Source organism: Dunckerocampus dactyliophorus, chromosome 4 (genome assembly GCF_027744805.1).
Source record: "Dunckerocampus dactyliophorus isolate RoL2022-P2 chromosome 4, RoL_Ddac_1.1, whole genome shotgun sequence".
NCBI classification, from domain to species: Eukaryota; Metazoa; Chordata; class Actinopteri; order Syngnathiformes; family Syngnathidae; genus Dunckerocampus; species Dunckerocampus dactyliophorus.
Genome location: NC_072822.1, coordinates 8,548,826 through 8,572,336, shown reverse-complemented (window position 1 = coordinate 8,572,336; position 23,511 = coordinate 8,548,826). Strand labels below are relative to the sequence as shown.

At 38.8% G+C, this 23,511-nt stretch overlaps 1 protein-coding gene across 5 annotated transcripts in view; it reads left to right on the top strand.

The window, feature by feature from the left end:
* LOC129179702 (ras-specific guanine nucleotide-releasing factor 2) overlaps positions 1-23,511 on the top strand; it is a 45,470-nt gene that overhangs the window by 10,513 nt on the left and 11,446 nt on the right. For 3 of the 5 annotated variants that reach the window (XR_008570044.1, XM_054773279.1, XM_054773276.1), the window contains exons 2-16: positions 3,022-3,128; positions 4,633-4,780; positions 9,407-9,496; positions 9,571-9,707; positions 10,463-10,579; positions 10,677-10,756; positions 14,000-14,193; positions 14,905-15,014; positions 15,095-15,213; positions 15,910-16,070; positions 16,147-16,213; positions 16,435-16,571; positions 16,800-16,882; positions 17,734-17,982; positions 21,191-21,283. Coding sequence is in view for 4 of the 5 variants with exons in the window: in XM_054773279.1 (XP_054629254.1) it covers positions 3,022-3,128; positions 4,633-4,780; positions 9,407-9,496; positions 9,571-9,707; positions 10,463-10,579; positions 10,677-10,756; positions 14,000-14,193; positions 14,905-15,014; positions 15,095-15,213; positions 15,910-16,070; positions 16,147-16,213; positions 16,435-16,571; positions 16,800-16,882; positions 17,734-17,982; positions 21,191-21,283 (1,892 nt within the window). In the remaining variant the exon portion in view is untranslated. The remainder of the gene's footprint in view (positions 1-3,021; positions 3,129-4,632; positions 4,781-9,406; positions 9,497-9,570; positions 9,708-10,462; positions 10,580-10,676; positions 10,757-13,999; positions 14,194-14,904; positions 15,015-15,094; positions 15,214-15,909; positions 16,071-16,146; positions 16,214-16,434; positions 16,572-16,799; positions 16,883-17,733; positions 17,983-21,190; positions 21,284-23,511) is intronic. The other 2 variants (XM_054773277.1, XM_054773278.1) reach the window with 2 other exon arrangements.

Sequence of the window (23,511 nt, the reverse complement as noted above, 5' to 3'; positions counted from 1 at the left end):
ATGCAAAGAGCCATGGAGGCTGCGGTGGGAAGCAGGCAAAGTCAGATATCGCGTTGCCATGGAGATGCTACCCTGTTAGTGGTTGCTGACACAATTTAGAAAGATGTAAGCGCTTAAATATTATGTAACTCTCTCTCTTCACTCTGGATGCCTCTGTGCTTCTCTGTCAAAGATTGTTACAGCGCTGATTAGCGTGGATTTAATAATGTTCCCACAGCCGCTGAATCAAAGTGACAGGTACATTTAAAAAAAAAAAAAAAAAAAAAAAAAAAGAAGAAGACAGGATAGGAGGATGGAGATGTGGATGTTTTTGTCCCAATAACCCCAACCAGTAGCATGTCCAACCTCCTGGGGGGCAAATGTGTGTCTCCTCTAGATTGTTTGCTTCACTGAATCCTCACTGAGACACAAAAGAAAAGCATGGAAGCATGAGGGGATGCCGAGATGGGAGGAGGAGGAGTGGGTTTAGAGAGGAGGCAGAGTGGGATGATAGGTGAAGAGCCAAAGTCCACTCAGAGCTCAGAGTCTTTGCTCGTCTAAGAATAGCAGCTCTTGTGCTAACCCAGTGCCCCAGGACACGAGCATCGGAATAAAAGCTTCTATATACTTCACACAACATTGCTGAATGTGCTCCAATGAAGGTTTGTGCATGTGTTGGCATGTGTCTCCTGATAAGGTGAGAAAAAAACAGGCAGCAATACTTTTGCACATTGAGTTCAAGAACCATTTCCCCCCAGCTTAGAATGCAAATGGTAAAGTCCTGTCTGCCTAATTGTACCATTATGCATCAGTCCACATGAACCAGCAAGGAGCCTAATAAAACTAATAGGCTGTCAGAAAAAGATTAAAAAATAAGCCACTCCTTTCATTTTTACACTTTTCACTTGAGTTCCAGTGGATCTTCTTTCTCCTACCCTAGGAACTCAAACAATGTAGTCCGATTTATCATTATTTATAAGGACTGTATGCACTTCTCTCCAAAAAAAATAAAATAAACCATAAAAATATAAGAACACCATCGGCACCGAGGTTTAAAATAACAAATTGTACAAAAACATTGTTTGTTTTTCATAATCACTAATTAAACGGCATAGAATGTTTTCAAATGTTTTGTTCATCACTGAAGCCTTTTGGCATTCACATACATGTTCCTAGAATGTACAGCTAAACCTTGCCAAATTGCAATCATTATCTAACAATAGCGCAAGACTAAAACGTGACGATATTTCTCGTTCCGAGAAAAGCTGTCTCGCAGGAGCAGAGATTGTGAACTATGGTGTCACTGCTGTGAATGATCACCCACATAATATGGAAGTGGCAGTGCATGAAGCAGGATTGTGCTTTGCACACACTGTAAACCTTGCAATCAAACCTGTACTCAGTGTTTCCAGTGTTACTCTTCAACAGCTGCCGCGGTGTTAATTTCCAAGCAGAAGCTGTAGTAATTCTACATTTGAATAAAGTCGCTTAAGATTTGTCAGATCAAAACACGATTGCTGCATAAGACTTCTATGAAAAGGAGATAGTCGCATCTATTTCGGAAATTTACTACTTCTTAGTACAGCACTCTAAGCATCATAGGAACTGTAGTTCTTTTAGCGTAAACATAAAGCTAATCTCCTGCAATCTGCAGTCTATTTTACATGTTAACTACGCATCAGCGTAAACTAGCAGTAGCAGCTACAATTGCCGTCATTATTTGAACTTTTATCATTTTTAGTTTTTGTTTCAATGTGTGTTAAAAAGTTCAGCAGTTAAAAGCATGTTTGTTTGTCCAGTCCTATATTCTGTCGTTGTTGTTTTCTTAAAAGTAATGGTAAAATATTGTCTCATCACTCGTGAACCCAATATCGTGTATCGTCTCGTCTCATGAGCTGAGTGCAGCATGACACCCCTAGCTAACAACAAACACAACTAGTGTGCGTGTGTGTTACGTTTGCGCACTCAAACAGGAAGAGGTGCGATATAATGCTAGCAGAACGTTCGAATGTTGGTGTCCTCTAGGCAGCTGATTTAATTAACCCACTGCATACAGATCTGTTAATAAGCTTAGTTTAGTAGATGCTGCATGTATTTACACATTTTTTACTTCTATATTCATTTATTCATTGATCATTCATCTTTTTTTAAAAATGTAATTATTTTAAAATGTTTTTTTAAACACAGTTGTTTTTTTCTTCTTTCTGTTTTCCCTTTTTTTCATCACCATTTGTTTCTCTCCCTATTAGAAAATTGTAGCATTTAAACACAGGAAGTGAACAAACTCAGTAATTGCAGAGGCATGGAGAAGGGGCAGCATTAAATGACTTCTTCTTCTTCTGACGTCTGTTCTTCCTACTCCTTTTTGGACATGTTGAATTGTGCAAGTGTGAACATGTAATGTAACGTTTTTAAGCATGTTCTAAACAGACAGACCCCCCCCCCCCCCCCCCCCCAGAATACAAATGGTAGTGTCCTGTCTGTGTGAACATCTTTATACATTAACCAGGAAGTAGCCTGCTAGCTAACAAAGAAAACTATACAATGCTACCACCTTATTAGTTGAGTTACAGTGGAGGTAGCCTGCTAGCTCACAAATGGGCAGGCAAAAAAACAAAAATAGAGAAAGCCAATTATCTTATGCCTTTTGAAAGCGGAATAGACTTTCCAGCTAACAAACTGACAAACAAAAACATAATGCTTCCCACGATATTTTCACTACTTTTGTTGAATTGTTCTGGATGCGTCCCCCACCTTGGTGGAGGTCTGTTCATTACATATGTTTTATGTGTGTTGAGCTCCTGTGCGTCTGGCCGGTAGAACTTTTATTGCATACATGTGGGCAATGAAAGAGTGTTAATAGCAAATGAAGAGGAAGGCAACATCTCCATATGTCTGCACCATATGTGCCCCTTAGCTGTGACTCAGATGAGCAACCAAAACATGTTGGTTTGCTAATGTGGGACAGTTTGGGAGTCATTTTATTTTTGTGACATTGATGTGTCAGAAAAGCACCTCTCTTTTATTTCTGTCTGTCCGCAGCACTACTTCCTTGTTGTGTTTGGCCATGATGGACAGAAGCCTCTGGAGCTGCGGACGGAGGAGGAGGGGGAGTGCGACGAGTGGGTGGAAGCCATTCAGCAGGCCAGGTACACACAAATCACCTGACCTATCAGTATCCAGGGGCCTGGTTTAAAGGTCCCATGTAGTGTTTTTTAGCAATTTCAATTAGGGCTGCATCTAACAATGATTTCCTTAGTTGATGAATCTGAAGCTTATTGTTTTGATTAATTGAGTAAACTGGGGTGTCCAAAGTGAGGCCTGGGGGGCATTTATGGCTGACGACTGCTTTTTCATTGACCCTCCGCACAATCTAAAAGTACGAGTAATAAGACAACTAAAAAAAAAAAAAACAGTAAAACAGAAAGAAGAGCAGTACAGTCGTCCCTTGTTGATCGTGGTTAACTGGTTCCAGACTCAGCCGCGATAAGTGGATTTCCACAAAGTTGGATTCAATATTAATAAATGTAATATTTTTGTAGTTAGAGCAGAGAAAACCTGCTCATGACTTTTTAAACCGTTATTAGAGCCCTCTCGACCTGAAATGACACACCTATAGTCACCTTTACACGCCTATTATTCTTTGTTTAGCACGCAATGCTCAGCTGTAATGTGCAGGCTACGGGATCACTGCAGGGACACAAGAGATTGCCATGGCTTTAAATATAACATGATGCCGAGCTACCGCCAACTCGCAGTTGGAACTGGGCTTCGATGTGCTGAAACACTGGGCACTTGTGATTTATGAGCTGGTTGGACTCGATCCTTAAACTGCCGGAGAACAATGCAGTAAGACCTGGTTCTGTTATTATTTGTTTCCTTCTCTGGTAGGGCTTAGTTCTTTACATGGGTTTCCAGCCATGCACACTCTCTCCGCATTTTTTTTTTTTTTTTTTTACATTCAGTGTAATTTTTCCCCCCCTTATTTTAGCAACCCAAGATTCTCTCTTTCTGAGAAGCAACGAACCATTTAACTAGCCTAATTTGGCGCTCTCGTAAGCAGGGAGACCTGAATTAACTATTGTTTGCTATTGCACAATGTAAAGACCATTAAAAAAAAAACACGGGGATGAGATGCGTTGCTGCCTCATTGGCATCAAGACGTGTGCCCTCGTAAAGTTTTGCATCCCGAAGTGTGTGGATTTAGTGTGTATTTCACATGGCTTTTCAGCTATCGAACTAATGTGTAAGCACTTAACACCATTTTTTTTTTGTAAGAAAATATTTCTGGCTTTGTGACATAAGTTGAAGGACTAGCCACCACAGACTGCATTAGGAACTGCATTTTATTTACTATTTATTTAGAAATAATTCAGTTATTTTTTGTTATTTATATTAAATACATAGGTTCCATCATGTTTTATTATATATTGTTTAAAAATGACTCATCTTTTCAAAAAAGATATTTCAAAATAACATATTTTAGAACTGTAATTATAATACCGTGAAACCGCAAAACCGTGATATTTGAGGGACAAATGAGGGATATGCTGGGAAGTTCGACCACAAAGCTTTCTATGAGAACAATTTAACAAACGAAAAACCGTGGCTTATACATGAACATTTCTTTCTTTCTTTTCTCCCCCTCTTCAGTTATTCTGACATTATCATCGAGCGAGAGGTGCTCATGCAGAAATATATCCACCTGGTACAGATCGTGGAGACTGAGAAGGTGGCGGCCAATCAGCTGCGCACGCAATTAGAGGACCAGGACACCGAGATCGAGAGGCTTAAAGCAGAGGTATGTTGTGAACACGCACGAGACACTCCATTAGGTACACCTGCACCATCTAATGAGCTCCAATGGAGACCTGCATACAAAATGAGGCCTTTGCAAAGACAGTGATGCTCAGTTTTGATGGACGCTGTCAGAGAGATATCAGTATACAATGGTGTACAACCGCACTGCATCATACAAAATACTGTATAATTAGTAGAAGTAGTAGTATTAGGTGCGTCTTAGTTTTGGTTTTGAACAGTTTATTCACAAGACTTATTTGCTAGAAGGAATTTAAATAAAACATGTGTTAACCTCTTCTGTATTTGTTCTTCGCTCTGCCTTTAGAAAACAGACTTTTTTTCATAGCCTAGCCTTACAAACAATTACTTTTTGTTTCTGGCAATCATTTCTGAGAGCCAGTGCTCCTGAGACATGCTTGAAATTGATGACATTTGATGTTTAGAAACCCTGGAAGTACACCAAACCTGGAAAACATAATGCATTTCCCATGATGCAGTCGCAACCGCAATCATAAACACATTAAAACAATACATGTCTGACAGTTTTAATTAAAAACTGAGCATTATTATCTTTGTAAAGGCTGAGTTTTTGATGCAAATCTTGTCTTAGAGTATGTAAGTACGCCCTAATGCTGTGATCAGTGAGTCTAAACACACTTCCAATTTTAAACATGTGGTCATTCTCAAGAGATGTTGTAGGTATTTGCATTCAGTAATAGCGTTAACCTTATGCTAGTCCAAATGCTCAGCCATTAAAAATTGCATGCATGATAAAAAAGGTTGTTTGGAGTGCTTCTCCTCACACTAACACGCATCTCTGTGATTACAACCTCTACAAACATGCGTAGGCTATATATCGACAATGTATAGTCATGTCCCTGTAGGCAAATTGTATGTGTATGTAGGGATTGATCAGTGCTCCATGCGTGGGAGTAAAATAAAGATGAACCATCACATTCTTACAAGCAACTGTTATGCTTATACCTAACACTGCATGTGCCTGTATGGCTGTCTTTAAACACAAACACACAAACTCACTAACACACTTTTCTCTCATCCTTGCGGCGCCCCCAAGAGAATGGCGCCCTTGGCAATTGCCAGTGTAGCTCGTATCAAAATCCACCACTGCTCGCAATCCCATTGAGAGGAAAAAGAAATACCATTCATTCCCAAAACGCTGTTTCCCTGGAAACAACATCAGAGAAAGGACAGGGAGAGTCGGCAGTAATAGGACACACACATTAAAGATGATGAAAGCTTTCATTTATTTATGACTCGATTAAAGAATCACTTCTCTAACGTTTTATTTAATGTGTAAGATAACATATTTGTAAATATTATGTATATTATATTTTCGAATATTTATAAAATACATTTAAATTAAATGTATTTATGCACAAATGTACATAGACATTCATTTTAATAACAATTCGATTTGTATCATGAGTCATGGTTGCCGATACGATTCAGGGACGATATTGGTTCTTTTAGAACGATAAGATGAGAAATGATTCAGTAATTTTTTTGCCAAAAATTCAACCAGTCTGACTGTGAAATAAATACCTGGATACTGGACAGTGCAGGTGAATTTACCTAGATTCCTGTTCTATTCTATTCTGGTTGAATAAAATGCAACCGACACTTCGGCTTGAATTAACAGGAGGTTAACCTTGTCTACTCTCATTTTCAATATTCAAAAAAGTGGAACCAAAATTTCAACAGTAGGTTGACCTGCTACTTCTGCTTTTAGTTTTCAACATAAAAATAATACAGTATTAATATAAAAGTAAAGTGCAAACAACATATCTTCAGGTTGAATTAACACTAGGTTAATTAAGAGTAAGAGGTGCGGACGGTCAGCGTTGTGTGAAATCCCTTGGCGCCTTAGTAGGTGGTTGGGAGATTTGTCGTGTTGCCGTCGTATTTCACTTGATCTTTACATTTCCCACAAACAGCGAGCGACTTATTTTGAACATCTCCCTCTTTGTAAAAGCCAAAGTGTTTCCACACACTGGACCGCAATGGTGGCTTAATTATTTCTGGCTCGCCGGCTCGTCCTCTGCCATCTGCCATGCTAAGTTTTGTTGTCTGCTGGCGCGTGGCGATGACGTCACAGACAGGCAGACTGAATCGAGTAACGTTTAACATCTTTATCATTGAAAGTGCTAAAACAAACACACATCCATATAAAGCCTGCCGTGCTTAAATCCAGTGGTTTATTTCCTAGTATCGATGCAATCGATTGATTACTTTTTAAACGATGTTAGATCGATATATGTCGTCCGGAATGGCAACTTGCCGAACACAGATCGATGCAGTTGAATCATAGGAATATAAATCGAAACATCGATGTAGTAGATGAATCGTTACACCCCTAATAGACATACCATCAGCATTGGTGGGGAACTTACGGCACATTCTCTGTAACGTTGCTGTGTTTTAATGAAGTGGTTGTGAAATGCCGTTATTGTCAGTGTGCTGGTGTTTGCCCTGATCTAAGCAGCCATCGGCCCCAAGCGGACCAGCAGCTATCAGTGCCATAAATCACACATCCACTGCCGTGTATTATGTTGTGACTAAGTAATGGCTCTTATAAACGCTTGTGTTTGGTTTGGATTGTTTTCTTCCCGTGATCTGTTTGCATCCTATGAAGCCCCGCAGATCAAAATGCAAACGAGCGACATTTTTGGTAGGGAACATCTGCCAGCGTAATGGGGCCGCTCATGAAAAGAGATGACAATTGGAGAGCCATTGTGCAGCTGGCAATTCTTCTCACTAAAAACACCCGCTTGCTTTTTGTGTGTGTGTGTGTGTTGCCCAGTGTTTATGAATAATTAAAGCAGCTTGCAACTGTAACTCAACAGTTGGCAGCCTCCTATTTGCTGTGAGTGTGTAGTGAAATTAAGATGGCTTTTTAGTTGATGTTTCATGCAAAAAGGCTGAAAGGTAAAACAACTAATGTTACAGCGCACAGAAGCAGGTGCTGCTTTTAACAGCCACACTTGCAGCATTGTCTTTTAATAGTCATTATATGCAATTACCATGTAAAAGCTCTTATTTTCTTGCCTTACACGCAAATCTAAAAGAAAAGGGGCGATATAGCAGCTTTTGTCGCCCTCCGCGTCTTTAAAAGTCTTTCTCTTAGCTGATATCGCAGCTTTTGTTGTCTGATGTCCAGAAAAAAGAGCATACAGAGAAATAAAGGATGTTTTCCCATCCTTAATGTCACTACACTACCACTAGATTCATGTAAATTCAATGGAAGGACATTTTGGACTCCAATAAAATTTCCTGACCTCATATTTGAGTTTGGGTGCACTAAACACTGTCAAAAATGCCCATAAATAAAATTACAAACAAAATGACTACAACTTTAGGTATATCTGCATGAGGTCAAGATATGTATTAAAAGATGGATTAATTTAACACTATTTTTAGTGCTGTGCTGTAGAGCTACACTTGCGCTGGTGTTTCGAATATTTTGGCAGCCTCATTAAGTATGGAAGAGGGGAAGAATATTAAAATAATTACAGAGAACCATATGTGGTAACTTAAATGTGAGTTGAAATGGCTATGTCTCGCTATAAGCCAAGAATATGCCAAGGTAATGATAATAATGAATTATTTATAATAACATTACATAAATATTTTATACAATTAGATACTATACCTACACTACTCATCATAAGTTTTAGAACACCCCAATTTCTCTGTAGAAAAAAACTACAAAGTGTTAAGATGGTCTCTCTCTTTTTTCTTTCCATTTTTGTAGCAACACGTTACTTTCTGCAGTACAGTGCTGTTTTACTGATGCTCACGAGTGTACAGTACCACGGTGGGTTCCAAACACTGCTTTTATGCTACCCTACCAAAAAGAAATACACTTAATGTATTTAAAAGAATATAAAGAAGACGGAGCATCTATGGCTGGAAACCCCCATAAAGAACTAAGCTCTACCAGCACTGGGTCTTACTGTTCTCCGGCAGTTTAATGATCAATTCCAGCCACCTCATAAATTACAAGTGCTCTAGCAAGTCTAGTGATTTACTTAGAACACAGTGAGTCATCCAGCCACATGTACCAGTCTCCTGAGTTTAGGTTTTCTAGCGAGTTGATTAATGGCACAAGGGTTGCTAGCCTTTGTACTGAGAGCGCACCTGAGCAGTACGGCACAGGTATGTGCTATACATGACCTCGTCTGAAAGCATCAAGAAGATTCATAACAGACCGGGGATGGGGTGATCGGCACTAATGAAATGCCTTGACTACATCCTAAATGCAATAAGTAACTGGAAATATTGGGGTGTTCTAAAACTTATGACGAGTAGTTCATTCATAGTCGTATGTTTAAAGCCTCTAAAGTGAAAAGGTCTTGAAAAGTACTATATGGATGTTCACTAAAGAGGAAATAGAGTTGTGTCAATCAAAACTGACCATTACCTCCACCAAGCATGAAGACTGAGGCTGCACATTTTATTAGTACAGGCGAAAATTTTCATACAGCTCTTGTATTGGATTGCGCAGGCGTACCTAATGAAGTAGCCGGTGAGTGGAAAGATACTTTATTTCCCTCCTGATTTTTAGCATAATCCTTTTGTAATCATGCAATATTTTTGACTTTTGCAGATTGTAGCTTTGAACAAAACAAAGGAGCGCATGCGACCTTACCACGTCAACCACGAAACAGAAGATCCCGACATTAAAAAGATCAAGAAGGTAACTCGCATCATTTGGGGGCTAAACCAATGAACGCTTGCTTGATACAAGGCAATGTGTTTGTCTCGCATCAGGTACAGAGCTTCATGCGGGGCTGGCTCTGTCGAAGGAAGTGGAAGATCATCGTGCAGGACTACATCTGCTCTCCTCATGCTGAGAGCATGCGGAAGAGGAACCAGATTGTCTTCAACATGGTGGAAGCAGAGACAGAGTACGTCTGTTTGCACACTGAATGTTGAAGGCCTTTCACTTGAAACTCTGTGTATCATGTTACCTCAAATAGTGGCCTCTGCTTTAATAGACTCTGTGCCTCAGTTAATCACCGGGTGAGTTATTCTTGAATAAGTTAATGCCGCACCTCAAATAGACGCCCCCTTTCGTCCCCTCTGGAAAACAAAATAACAAGTTGTGGCAATTACCTTCACTATGATGCCATCATCTACCTCGACACCCTACCTGAAGCTCATTTGTAAAGCTGAAGTTTATATAAATATATATATTGTACATACTTTATTCGAATGGAAAATGATTTGTCAGAAAATGATAGAAATACATAATGTCATTATTTTTGTGTTCAAATAAACACCTTCGACTTTCCATTAAAAGATGCGTGATAAGAAAATACAATTTCAAATACTACTGGGAAAGCTACAATAGTATATTATGTAGTTAATTTAAAAAAAACACAGCTTTCAAATCTTTTTATATGCACATTAGCTTAGAAATAATAGCATCTGTGGCGTTTCCATGACAACCAAGCATTAGCTGCTGTAGTGATCTATAATACATGTATTGGTGGACCAGCCTGATCTGCTCACATGTTGTGTTGGTGTGTGTGTGCAGTGTTAGTACGCACAGTATATCTGGTGTTCAGACATGATGTTATTATAACATAAATTCTGTCATAAATCCATGTGGCAAACAAACATGGTTGCAATTAGTATGTCTCTATATTCTTTATGACAGGTACGTCCACCAGCTCTACATCCTGGTCAACTGCTTCCTCAGGCCGCTGAGGATGGCTGCCAGCTCTAAGAAGCCCCCCATCAGCCACGACGACGTCAGCAGCATATTCCTCAACAGGTGCGGAGTGACAAACGGCCCAGATTTGCTTCGAATCAAAAGGCAGACATGTTAATTATGCAAGGGAGCGAAAACACTGTGTTGTGTTGTGTTGCAGTGAGACCATCATGTTCCTACATGAGATTTTCCACCAGGGCTTGAAGGCCAGGATTGCCAACTGGCCCACTCTGGTGCTGGGTAAGCTGTTTGCTTGACCCCCCCCCAAACACACACACACACACACACACTGTATGCATTGTGTGCAGTCGCTTTGTGACGTCAAGGTCACAGCTTCCTACTGCATCCAGCTTGACTTCTTCAAACATCAGCCTTGACGTCTTAACGCCACACACACACACACACACACACACACACACACATACATACAAACACAAATTTCCCTATCTCTGTCTCCAACACGAACACGCATTGTGCCGACAAACAATAAGCACCGAGGCTAGAAGGCATCGCCATGTTTTTCACCTCTTAAAACAGAAGGCCGTGCACAGATTAACATCGGCAAGGAGACAGACTGCTGACGTACACTGCAGCAAATTTCTTGTGACAAATTCACAAGAGGGAAACTGGTTAAACATTTAGTCTTATTACAGTTCTGACTGATGCCAAAGGAAAGATATTTGTGTAATGTCCCAAATACTGATTTTTTTTTTTCTAATTAAAGTTGCTTAACTGAATTCCTCAACATTGGTAGTCGATTACCTGCTAAAGACGATACTGACTGAATTGTGTAGTTACTGTATGTACATTCATATATAATCAGATTATTATTAAGATAAAATAATATGCAATGCCTTCTCTGCTGGTCTATAAACACTATCAGAAGCACTGGCCTAGATTTCCAACTATTATTATTAGTATTGGTCCATGAAATTGTATTAATTTATTCCCAATTTTGTAGCTTGTCTCTTGGCTGCACTGCTTCAAGTACGTGTATGTCTATGTTTGATATTTTTGTCAAATCAGATTTCGTCTTCTATATGTGGCCATGTCAGTGTAATCTGCAGAGGGCCTTCAGAGTTAGGAGTGCTGGCCCAATGCCACTTAAACTATTACCAATGGGGTTGCTTCTTGAACCAGTCAGATTTTAGATTTGTCTCACAGCACCCGCTAGCAGGCGTACGGTAACATCAGCATTTTTCTATCCTCTAACTGGTTTATCAGAGCAAAGCAAATTGAAGTTCAATAAGCAGAAGGTGGCGGTATTGCAGACCAAACGTTGCGTGCCAACTGCCAATAAACAACAGAAGAAGAAGAGTCTGTAGCACGTTGCACCCAATGACTGTTGGAGGAAAAGGAAAAATTGACTTGGTGTTGGACATTTTGTTCAACACGTCCACTGAAAGTCTTTCAGACCAGTGCTTATAAGTGAGTGGTGAGTGTGATGTATTTAATACAATTATTTTATGTTTTATTGTTTCTGAACTGCTCCAGATGATGTTGTAGTGTAGAGGTTTGGAGTTTGGAGTTTGTAATGCTATGCATTGTTATTTTGCATGTTTGTATACTATTGATAGTTTGTATAATTGTGACATGATAGTGGTGGCATTAAGAGGTGGCTTTGGTTGCTTAGTTCCCCCTGAACGCCCTGAGGCGAAATGCATCACTCGTCACTGATGTTTTGTGTGTAAGCTTTTTCACAAAAGGGTGAACATTTGTTCAAACTTGAACCCCTACTTTGTTGTCTGTGCTGTTATGTTTCTGACAAATGCACACACATGGTGGTGCTGTTATTGAACCCCATAAGTCTGACTGACTTCAACTTTGTCACAACAGCTCAAGGCGCTTGACAAAACACCCACTGTAACTTTAGGATGTTTAGCCGAATCACCACCAAATTTGGTGCACACTGACAAGCAAACGTCTGTTAAATTTGAACATGACTGATTGAAAAATGGCTGCAAGCAAGCTAAATGAGGGCGCTAACGTTTGAACATATTGCAAGCATCCTATCCCACCCCCTTCCTGCTCCGAGCATGTAAGCTGCACCCCAGGTAACACACACATGTGCAGGAGCCTTTGCTAGGCGCTGGCAGTGTAAATTTGAACCCATTGCGAACGGTCCCTTTAATGAAAAGACTTTAAAGTAGTTTGACATTGAGGTAGTGCAAAATAACACGGTGTGCCAGCACCAAACAAGTGCCTTGATCAGTTCAGCAGCAATACATTTGTATCCACAAATTCAAAAATTATTTTGAAGACGTGTGTGTGAAGGTTTTCAGTACATGTTACAGTATATCTGGGCAGTGGAATCACAGCATTTGCACATGGACATGGATGAGAAGTGAAACAAATGTATAAGCAATTGATGTGAAACGAAGAGATGGTAGGATGGAATAAGCTCTGCTCCTTCCTACTCCTTTTGGACATGTGGAATTGTGATATGTGATATGTGATGTATACCAAAGTAAAACATATGTCTGTTCAAAAGAAAAAAAACAAAAAACAAGAAGTTCAAAGTCCAAACTAACAAAAATCAAGCGAGTCCAGTTGCTCTGATTGAACACTCAGTCGGTAAGTTTAATGATAATAGCACAACCATTTCTTCTGTAGATCACTCCCCTGCCTGTGACAATAGATTGAATTGGTCATTACAGTTCCGTTATACTGTACCTGGTAGTCGCACTGTGGGCAGAATTTCCCCATGCAGCAAATGTGAGCTTTCGCTTTATGCGGCACTCTTCTCCAGTAGATATGTAGCTGTGTGTCGGACGGACGGCAGTCCACACTCAATGTCCTTCCCCTTGCACTCAAGCTTAACCAAGTCGCCCATAAACATGCGTTCACAGACACTAAGGTCAGTATACTTTTTTGGGGGGCAAAGACCCCACGATCCACTTTTGGGCCATGACACGCCAGTTGAGAAACACTGTTCTAAAGCATTTTGAGCACAACCCTGAGGATGCACCACAATTTTATTATTGTATCAAATCATTTATATGTCATGTCAAAAAATTTGCAATAATTATTTTTACTTATTTAGTTATATTTTGTTATTTTAATACATTAGACAACATTTTAATAACCTTCTTTTCACATTATTATATGTAGACTTTTTACCCCAAAAATTTAATCATTCCATTTTTGGAATAAGACTACAAAAAGAAGGTGTAAGAATACTTTCCTAATGTAATTGATTAGTAGGCCCATATGAGCAGGTCACATGATGGGCCAAGTCAGTGTTCAAGGTTTTGTAATGTATTCTATCATAATGACTCACTGATCTTGTTTTTGAAACAAGTGGTAAGCACTTCACTGATTATGTAAGTGGCCCTGGTTCACACCCACCTCTCTGAACCATAACATAACATCTCCATAGACAAAGTGAGCACTGTCATGTACAGTATTACTGTCAAAGCACTACATGTACTGTAAATATTAATCAAAGAGAGACCAAAGATTCTTTGGTCGTTCTCTTCCCAGCCGACCTTTTTGACATCCTACTGCCCATGCTGAACATCTACCAGGAGTTTGTGAGAAACCACCAGTACAGTCTGCAGGTTCTGGCCAACTGTAAGCAGAACAGAGACTTTGACAAGCTGCTCAAACAGTATGAGTCCAATGCCGCCTGTGAGGGCAGGATGCTGGAGACCTTCCTCACCTACCCCATGTTCCAGGTCTGTGCAAGGGATGGACAATTTTGTCTAAATTGTTTTTTATAAACTAAATAGAGTGCTATTATAGTGATGTACAGTATCTCCTAAAAGTGTGTACATCCTTCACATTTCAGCAAGCATTTTTATTCCGGCATATCTTCTCAAGGGACTCAAAACACAGCCATTATTGTCCATATAGATGGCAACACAAGTGAGTACCAAGATAATTGTGTTTTGCCTGCAGTCGAGCATGTTGGTGGTCGCATCATGGTCCAGGGCTGCACGAGTGCTGCTGGCACTGGGGAGCTGCAGTTCTGCAGTTCATAAATTCCGACATGTACTGTGACACTGTGAAGCAGCGCACAATTTTCCAACATGACAAAGAGCTCAAACATACCTCCACGAGTGCTGACACTAAAGGTTGACACTCTGACCACAATTTGGACATGTTCACTGTGAGGTGTACTAACTTGTGTTGCTAGCTATTTAGACAATAATGGCAGTGTGTTGAGTCATTTTCAGTGCAGAGAATCTACACCGCTATACAAGCTGTACGCTACTCTAAAGTATATCCAAGTTTCCTTTCTGTATTCTCCTTCAAGACGATATAATAAAAATGGTTGCTGAAATGTGGGAGTGGACTCACTTTTGGGAGATACAGTATGAATAGACCATATTTTTCTTAATATATAATTCTGATCTAATACTGTTCTTACCCTTTTCTTGTATCAGATTCCTCGGTATATCATCACCCTGCATGAGTTATTGGCGCACACGCCGCACGAGCATGTGGAGCGCAAGAGTCTGGAGTTTGCAAAGTCCAAACTAGAGGAACTGTCCAGGTAAAGATAACTGGTTTTATAAATGTTCACCCCTTGTTTTGTCTTAGCACTGACAGCTGATGTGTGTTTTGCGTGGTCAGAGTAATGCACGATGAGGTGAGCGACACTGAGAATATTCGCAAAAACCTGGCCATCGAGAGGATGATTGTGGAGGGTTGTGACATCCTTCTGGACACTAGCCAGACCTTTGTCAGGCAGGGTGAGTCTTCATCACTTCCACTCCTTTTACATACATACATGTTTTATTACATACAGTACACAGGCATCAGCATGTAGGGACATCCTTGAAAATACATGGAAATTCAATATTTAACAATATACAGTAATCCCTCGTTTATCGTGGTTAATTGGTTCCAGACCCAACTGTGATAAGTCATTCCTTATTTATAAATGAAATATTTTTGTAGTTAGAGCATAGAAAACCTGTTTACGACCTTCTAAGTATTGTTTTTAACATTATCAGAGCCCTCTAGACATGAAATAACACCTCTGTAGTCACCTTTACACTCGCATTACCCAATAATGTTGAGACGTAAATAAGACTCGTGCTGGTGTGTTGCTATAAATGTGTTTCAGTGCATGGAGAGCTGAGTGGCGGCCTTTTAAAAACAAATCTATGAAAAGTTTTTACATTTTGACAACAAATATAATAATGTCAAGTGAAAATGCTGCTAAATTTCCAGTGTCTGAGGTAACTTAGACAGCAGACTAGTTCAGACTAAATCAACAGCGCCTCTGCTGGTTGCAGACTTGGTCATTGGACCATTGGACAATGGAGTCTTATCGCCATCATTATTGTCCGTCATGTTTGTAGTAGTTGCAGTGCATCCTCTGAGGGGTCACATTTAACAATGTGCATTCGAAATTTGTATTGAACTAAACCTGCCTTCTCCAGGGTCTCTCATCCAGCTACCGTCGGTGGAGCGAGGCAAGCTCAGTAAGGTCCGACTGGGATCGCTCTCCCTAAAGAAAGAAGGGGAGAGGCAGTGCTTCCTTTTCACAAAACACTTCCTGGTGTGCACGCGCAGCTCCGGAGGGAAATTGCACCTCCTCAAGGTGACTCCACCGCCCTTTTCTTCATTCATTTTATTTCATTATCACATTTGACCGCAATTTTGCTAAACTCCTACAGCAAGGCGGCGTCTTATCCCTTATTGACTGCACGCTGATCGAGGAGCCGGATGCCGGGGATGAAGAGTGTAAGCTTTCCACACACATTTATGGTTAAGTGGCTGTCAGGTGATAAGCGAACAGAAATGAGTTCCCTTTAAATATCAGCGGCTCACCCCTTTAAAAGTCAGGGTAGGGTCTTTTGACATTAACAGTCCATTAATTTGCTTGCGTCTCAGGATGTAGAAACACACCTAGACCTGGAGATAGAAGGTCCATTTAGTTAACTTGCTTCTCCGTCATTGTTCAGCTAAAGCCGGAGGCCAAGTATTTGGTCAGCTGGACTTTAAGCTGGTGGTGGAGCCGTCCGACTCGGCTTCATTCACTGTGGTTCTGCTGGCGCCCTCACGGCAAGAGAAGGCTGCGTGGACAAGCGATATTAGCCAGGTGATACACACACACACACACACACACACACACTGAATAGCAAGAACCTCCAAATAGCAGGAGCATGTATCCACTGGGCTTTGTGGAGGCTTAGTTATACACAAGCACAGACATGGGTGCAGCTCCCTGTAGGTGAGCTTTGCAAACAAAGAGGATTCTTGCTAGCATTCCTTCAAAACAAAAAAATGATTTCAATCCTCATTTGTCCTCTTTTTTTCTTCCCCTCAGTGCATTGATAACATCCGTTGTAATGGCCTGATGACCAGCGTCTTTGAAGAGAACTCCAAAGTGACCGTGCCTCACATGATCAAGTAAGTGTGGAAATGTGTGTGTGAAGAGGAGCACCCATCTCTTCATGCTGCAGAACATAAAGCATAAAGTGGGTGATGATGTTTTAACACTAATGATACCTTTTCTTTGGTATTATGTTTCCTTTCTTGATTATTTTTTATAGTTTGCTATTCATTTTTTCTTTGCAATACAGTGGAACCTCTTATGTTGAACACAATTTGCTCCGGCTTTGTATGCATGGTTTTCACTTAAAAAATAAACTGACCCCATTATAACTGTGCAATCAATGTTTTTTTTAACCGTCAGACAATGTAAAAATAAGTTAACACTATGAAAACAACACGCTTTGATAAAAAGTGATGTGGCGTATGATCATGCTGAGCAAACGGATTAGGACAACTGCCGGTATATTTTTTTTCTGCTTTGAGTGAGTCCTGTTCATGTTACTCCTGATTTACTGTATGTTCTTTGGCTTTGCTTCTCATGAAGCTTCTTTTGGGGAAAAAAAGTTTTTCAAAAAAGCCAAAGAAAAGGCAAAACATGCATTTCAAAAGCGCTCATGACATCATATGGGATGCCATCTCATCTTTTGAATTGTTTCCAACAACGCCATAAAAAGCCATATAATAACAAAAACTGATAATTGATCGTTTGATGCTCACCGAATTAAGATCTTGCATGATTTGAATGATATTAATATTGAAGTTTTTGTAAAGTCCAAATTGTGACACAACTTTTGAGGTTCCACTTTACAGTGTATTATTTTAAAACCATTTTTAACCATTTTTTTCATAACCTTACTTAGCAATCCAACAAGTCACCCATGCTCGTGTGTGTTGTGTGTGTATGTGTGTACGCGTGTACCCATCAGATCCGATGCGCGTCTCCATAAAGATGATGTTGACATTTGCTTCAGCAAGACGCTCAACTCCTGCAAGGTCCCGCAGATCCGCTACGCCAGCGTGGAGCGTCTGCTGGAGAGGCTGACCGACCTGCGCTTCCTCTCAATCGACTTCCTCAACACCTTCCTGCACACGTACAGGATCTTCACCACCGCCACGGTGGTCATGGACAAACTGGCCGACATCTACAAGAAGCCTTTCTCCTCTATTCCCATCAGGTCAAGCCCCAAATATTAAGTTTATTTCACATTCATACCATCTTTTTTACATGCTTTAATTACAGCTGGGGTGTTAAATGGAAGTATATGATAAGTGGAGAGAGACTGTTATTTCTGAAAATTAAAAATTCATTTTACTGTAACAATAAATAACAATTTAACTTTTTAACATTAATAATGATTTGGAGTGCATGAGAAAGTGGAAAGGAAAATGGAGCTCTCTTTGACCACATGATCATTTATAAACAAGTATACTGCACAACACGACAGCAACAGAACCAATGTTGTAACTGCAGTAAGAAGCACACAGTAGCAGCCATTAATACCCCACATGAGTTCATCATAAACAACAGTGGAACAAGTGTTACACGCATGAGTTTCACACCAACAGCTAAGTAGCGCAACCAACATTGTTAAGCGCATGCAGGGCAGATAAAGCTGCCACCAATGATACTTCTAATGTACATTAGCTGCTGTACCACCATCTTGTGCAGTTGATAAAAAAAAATACATCAGGAGGTTACCTACAGCCGCAGGTTTTTTTTTCCCCCTATCCTGTCCAGCCATTGGGGCAGATAGTATTGTTGATCTAATTGCACTCACGTGCTCAACAGATTTACTCTGCCAGGGAAAGGTGTGAGATACACTTCCCCTGTTATACAGAATTTATTTGACTTTGATGTTTTGTTATTGTGTAAATTTGGAGCAGCTGGACCGGAGCAGGAGGGGATAGAGAAGAAGAGAAAAGAAAACAGAGGGGGAGTGTGGGGAAAAGGGGGGGACAAAAAAGACAGACAAGAACAGCAGCAGCAACAACAATTGTGACAACAATAACAAAACAACAGAAACAAACATCAGTACTGAGTATGACAATACTGCATTGAAACACATAATAGTAGTAATTTTAACACGTTTTAAGTATTTTGAAAATAATGGTATATCAAACAAAACACTTAAAAAATTATAGCCAAAAAACACAGGTTGCAGTTTTACTTCGATCAGGTTCAAATTTAACATTGCTTGAGATGGCAACTTCTTTAACTGTGACGGCTTTCTGACATTTCTCTAGTACCTCCTAATGTTCACAGTGTGTTTGTCTGTGACCATGCGTTTGTAATTTTAAAACCAATTAAAACCATAGTGGTGCTTTAAACCCATATGTTTTGTATTTGTACATACATCACAATAGTAGCAGTGCTTTACCAGTTTTTTGGCATCTATCTAGGAATATATGAATGAAGAGTTTCTCTCATTCTTTCCTCTCCCCATGCTCCAGTTGCCCTGTTAGGATTCTGGCCGCATCAGATCTCCGTGTTTATATTCCCTTCTTGGATTCACAGAGGTTTTCAATAGGAAAAAGTATTTTCATTTGTGTGAACTCTGGTTTGAAAGTATAGTTCTGTGGTGCTTGTGGCTTCCTCTTCATGCTGGAAGGGAACAGATGGCAGTATAGTAGTAAAACTGTCTGGTGTGTGTATCATTGTGTAACTATACGTTTACTAACTGCTAAATTGTGCAAGGTTATGTGTCATTAGCTGGATGCTAACAATTTGGCATAGTTAAATTAAAGATACGTTAAATATGTGGCCATTAAATTACATCAGTTAGATTTAGATCATGAAGAAACTAAAACGGCATGAATAGTTGATGGTATGTACAGGGTCAGGCAAAATGATCGGACACATTTGTAGGTTAAATAAAAGGCAAATAAAGTAAAGAAACAAGAAAGTGTTTTTATTTTTGAAAAGTACATGTAATGCCATTCTGTTTCATTATGTTTTAAAAATTAAATCAGTCAAATGGGATCCAATATTGTTCACACACTCAAAGCAGATCCAGTAGCTCTGAAGTTGGTAACCCATAACAAGATTGTGTTTCGAGCTGGTACGGGATCATGTCTACCAAGATTGAAGTGCAAACGGAACGCTCGTTGTGTTTAAGTTACAGATTCGTTTGTTTTGATAAACGTTTCCACAATGAAAGCGCGATGCTCACCAGTCCAATTCATGGCAGCAACTGAAAAAGAAACGAAAAACAATGGCATTATAAAGAAACAAAGCAAAATGGCATTATTGGCATTATTTTTATTTTCGAAAATAAAAACACTTTTTTGTTTCTTTACTTTATTTGCCTTTTATTTAACCTACAAATGTGTCAGATCATTTTGCCTGACCCTGTATTTGCATCTTTTGAGTGTATTGAAAAGCACTTGAAAGTTATTATTATGGGGGGATAACGTACTGGGAGCAATGTTTTCAGGCATTCAGGCACTCAACAACAATTTTATCGCTGCTTTGATTTCTTTGTAGACCATTAATTAATACCATTAATTAATAGGTCCTCCAAGAACTGCTGCGCAAATGAAATCATAAATTAAATTAAGTTAGATTAAATTAAGTTAAATTAAATTAAGTTTGCGGACATTTACTATTTCTTTCACTTGTATTTATTTTCAGTCACAGCCATTATTATTACATTACAATTATATTATATTGGAATTTTATTTTGTTTCAGCACAAAGCAAATATTTTAGAGCTCATATTATATTATTTTTTCTATTATTTAATTATGGTTATATTTATGTTAGATTTGTATATTTTTTGTTAAATGTATCTACCTATTTCAGTTACAGAAGTATTGTGACCAAATGTGTTAGAATTATTGTTGACCAAACGTCCAAATAATATCTTATCTTGACTTACCTATAGTGATGCCCACCCCTCGTATTTACAAACTTAGATTTGTAGATTTGCTCCTCAAAATGTGAATGGAAAATAGAATGATAGCCAAAAGTAGCTGAGGTAATTCATTTCATTGGGAAGAAAATGTGACTAGAAGATGGTGGAAGACATATAAATATGTAAAACAACAACAACAACGGGTGGATGCCAGCTGAGATACGTTAGGGTTGTTTACCACATATATTCTGGTTTCCTTGGAAGGGCAGATTGTGAGTGGTCATGTGTTGAATCTTATTACACTGTGCGGGAGAAGCGAATAAAGTAGCTCCAGATACTTGTAGTCTTATTGACAACAGACGGTTAACCTTACTTACATTTTTTGTGCTTTGTGGCTTTCTGTACATGTGATCACTTCAAACACAACACTTCTCTCTTCATTGTTCCATACATCCCCACCGTCCGTTAACCGCTGTTTCCTTGTCCTCCATGGCTGTGTGTCTTTTCATGTCGATCCGTCCGAACTGCAGGGCGCAGTACCACTCATTTGATCGTCTGTCCATTTCATCCATCTGTCCTGACTACAGTCTGAAGATCAAGAAGATAGCCATGGATCAGTCCAAGTAACCACCTTCTCTTTGGTCTTTCTTTTGAAGTCTCTTCCCCCTCTTTTAGTCTTGGTCATTTGATGCATGACTTTCTATGGGTTTATTATGAATGGACACCACCGTCGTAGCTGGAAACATCGTAGCTTGATTTAAGACGGAATGTGTTTGTGCAGCATGTTGTCTGATGAAAATATCCTTGCATCCAAACTGAATTCAATTTGGTCTCCTCTGCTGCCTGCAATATAACCTTCTTCTCCTTTAATTTCCCCCCTTTCAACCTTTGCAGCGCCATTTCTGCTTGTGGTCCTCAATGACTGTGTTTATTTTTGATTGCTGCTGTGCCGAGTGCTTTTGGTTTTAGTCATTATCAGACACTTTTTGTTGCCTATTTCTAAAGACATCCTGTCCAGAGAATGACAGTAAAGAAAATAAGATTATGCACTATTAAATAAAACAAAAAGAGTTGCGCTTGTTGAAAACTAAAAACACGTGTATCTTACGCTGTATTCAAACTGACGAGAATTTCAGACCATGGACCAAAATATGGTGATATGTATTAATCTGTTAATTACTAAAGAAATACAAAAATGTGTTAGTTATGTTTTAAATTTAAAAAAGACCAAAAGTATACAGTAAATATATAAATATTTTGAAATAGATTTTAAGATCATTTTAGTTACATATGCTAATTTGATTTTAATACAAATAATTACATTCATGAAATTATATTTCAATTAGGGCTGTCAAACGATTAAAAATTAATCACATTAATTGCAGTTTTCAAATGAATTAATCATGATTAATCACCATTTGCAACTAGTTGTGAAATATGCCCATTTTGACTCTAATATATTGTAATATATGTATTTGTATATATGTATATATATATTTGTATATGTTAACAACTCCAAATGAAGTGAAAATTTAACTCAAGTGGAAAGGTAGCACACATGTCTAAAAATCCATTTGCCTAACACTAGTCTCTTTAAAAGTAGCACAACAATTGATACACACTAACCGTGTTATTACGAACCATGAAGAGCTGCATTCAAAGACACCAAGTAATTTAAGTTGAATTCACATGTTTTGAATGTAGATGTATTTTCTGGGATTTCCGAGCATCACTTCCATCCATCCATCTTCAATGCGCTTATCCTCACTAGGGTCGCAGGGTTATGCTGGAGCCTATCCCAGCTGACTTTGGGCGAGAGGCAGGTTACACCCTGGGCTAGTCGCCAGTCAATCACAGGGCTCTGAGCGTACTTAAAAGCATCAAATTGTACTTACGCAGTAAGACTTACATTAGTAAGCGATAAGAATATCCTCTTATGTCTGTCTTTATGTTTAGTTAGCCCACAATTACACGCATAATGAAGACATTATTGTGATTTTCAGAGTGTCCATGAATGCATCTTACGGTCATCTAGTGACATTGACGAAGTGTCATTCTGAGGAAGACTAGAGACGTGTTTGTGAGTTGGAGATACATATATGGTTTTGGAATGGCACTACTGTTGATGTGTTCAGGTCAGAATAAAGTAAAAGGAGTGTTAACACACTATTTTTTGACAGCCCTAATGTAAATATAATACAAATTTACAATTCAACATATAATTACATCCATAAATAAATAAACTATGGAAATGACAGTTAATTGAAAAATGTGTATTCAAAAAAGACTAATTATATCCATACACAAATTAGAATATATGTAGAAGTAATATTAATTAATTAAATACATAAAATATTAAGAAAGCGCAATATTAATGGTAAAAAACAAACAAACAAATGCATCTAATTTATAAAGTAATATTTTAAATAATAAAACATTTCAGGCAGAAAAATAAATATATGTATTATTAAAAATGTACTGTAATTATGATATAATATTATGAATATATAGGAATATGATATTTTATAATGATAAATACTATATATATTATAATAAACACAGTAATTAAACAGATACATGTATAATATTAGGAAAAAATAATCAAATTCATGAAATAATATTGAAATATAATAAAAGATTACAATTAAATATATAAAGCTGTGCATAAATATATAAGTTTGACTTTTACAAAAGTAATATTTCAAAAATATATTAAATCAGCCCCATAATTCTTCATCTTACCAAGATGTTTTTTGTTGTGTTTTTCCAACAAAATGAGGAAGACCGTTTACTCTATGATAAGTTTGGCGTAGAGAAGAGCTTGACTTTAACCCCGACCTCAACCCCATTA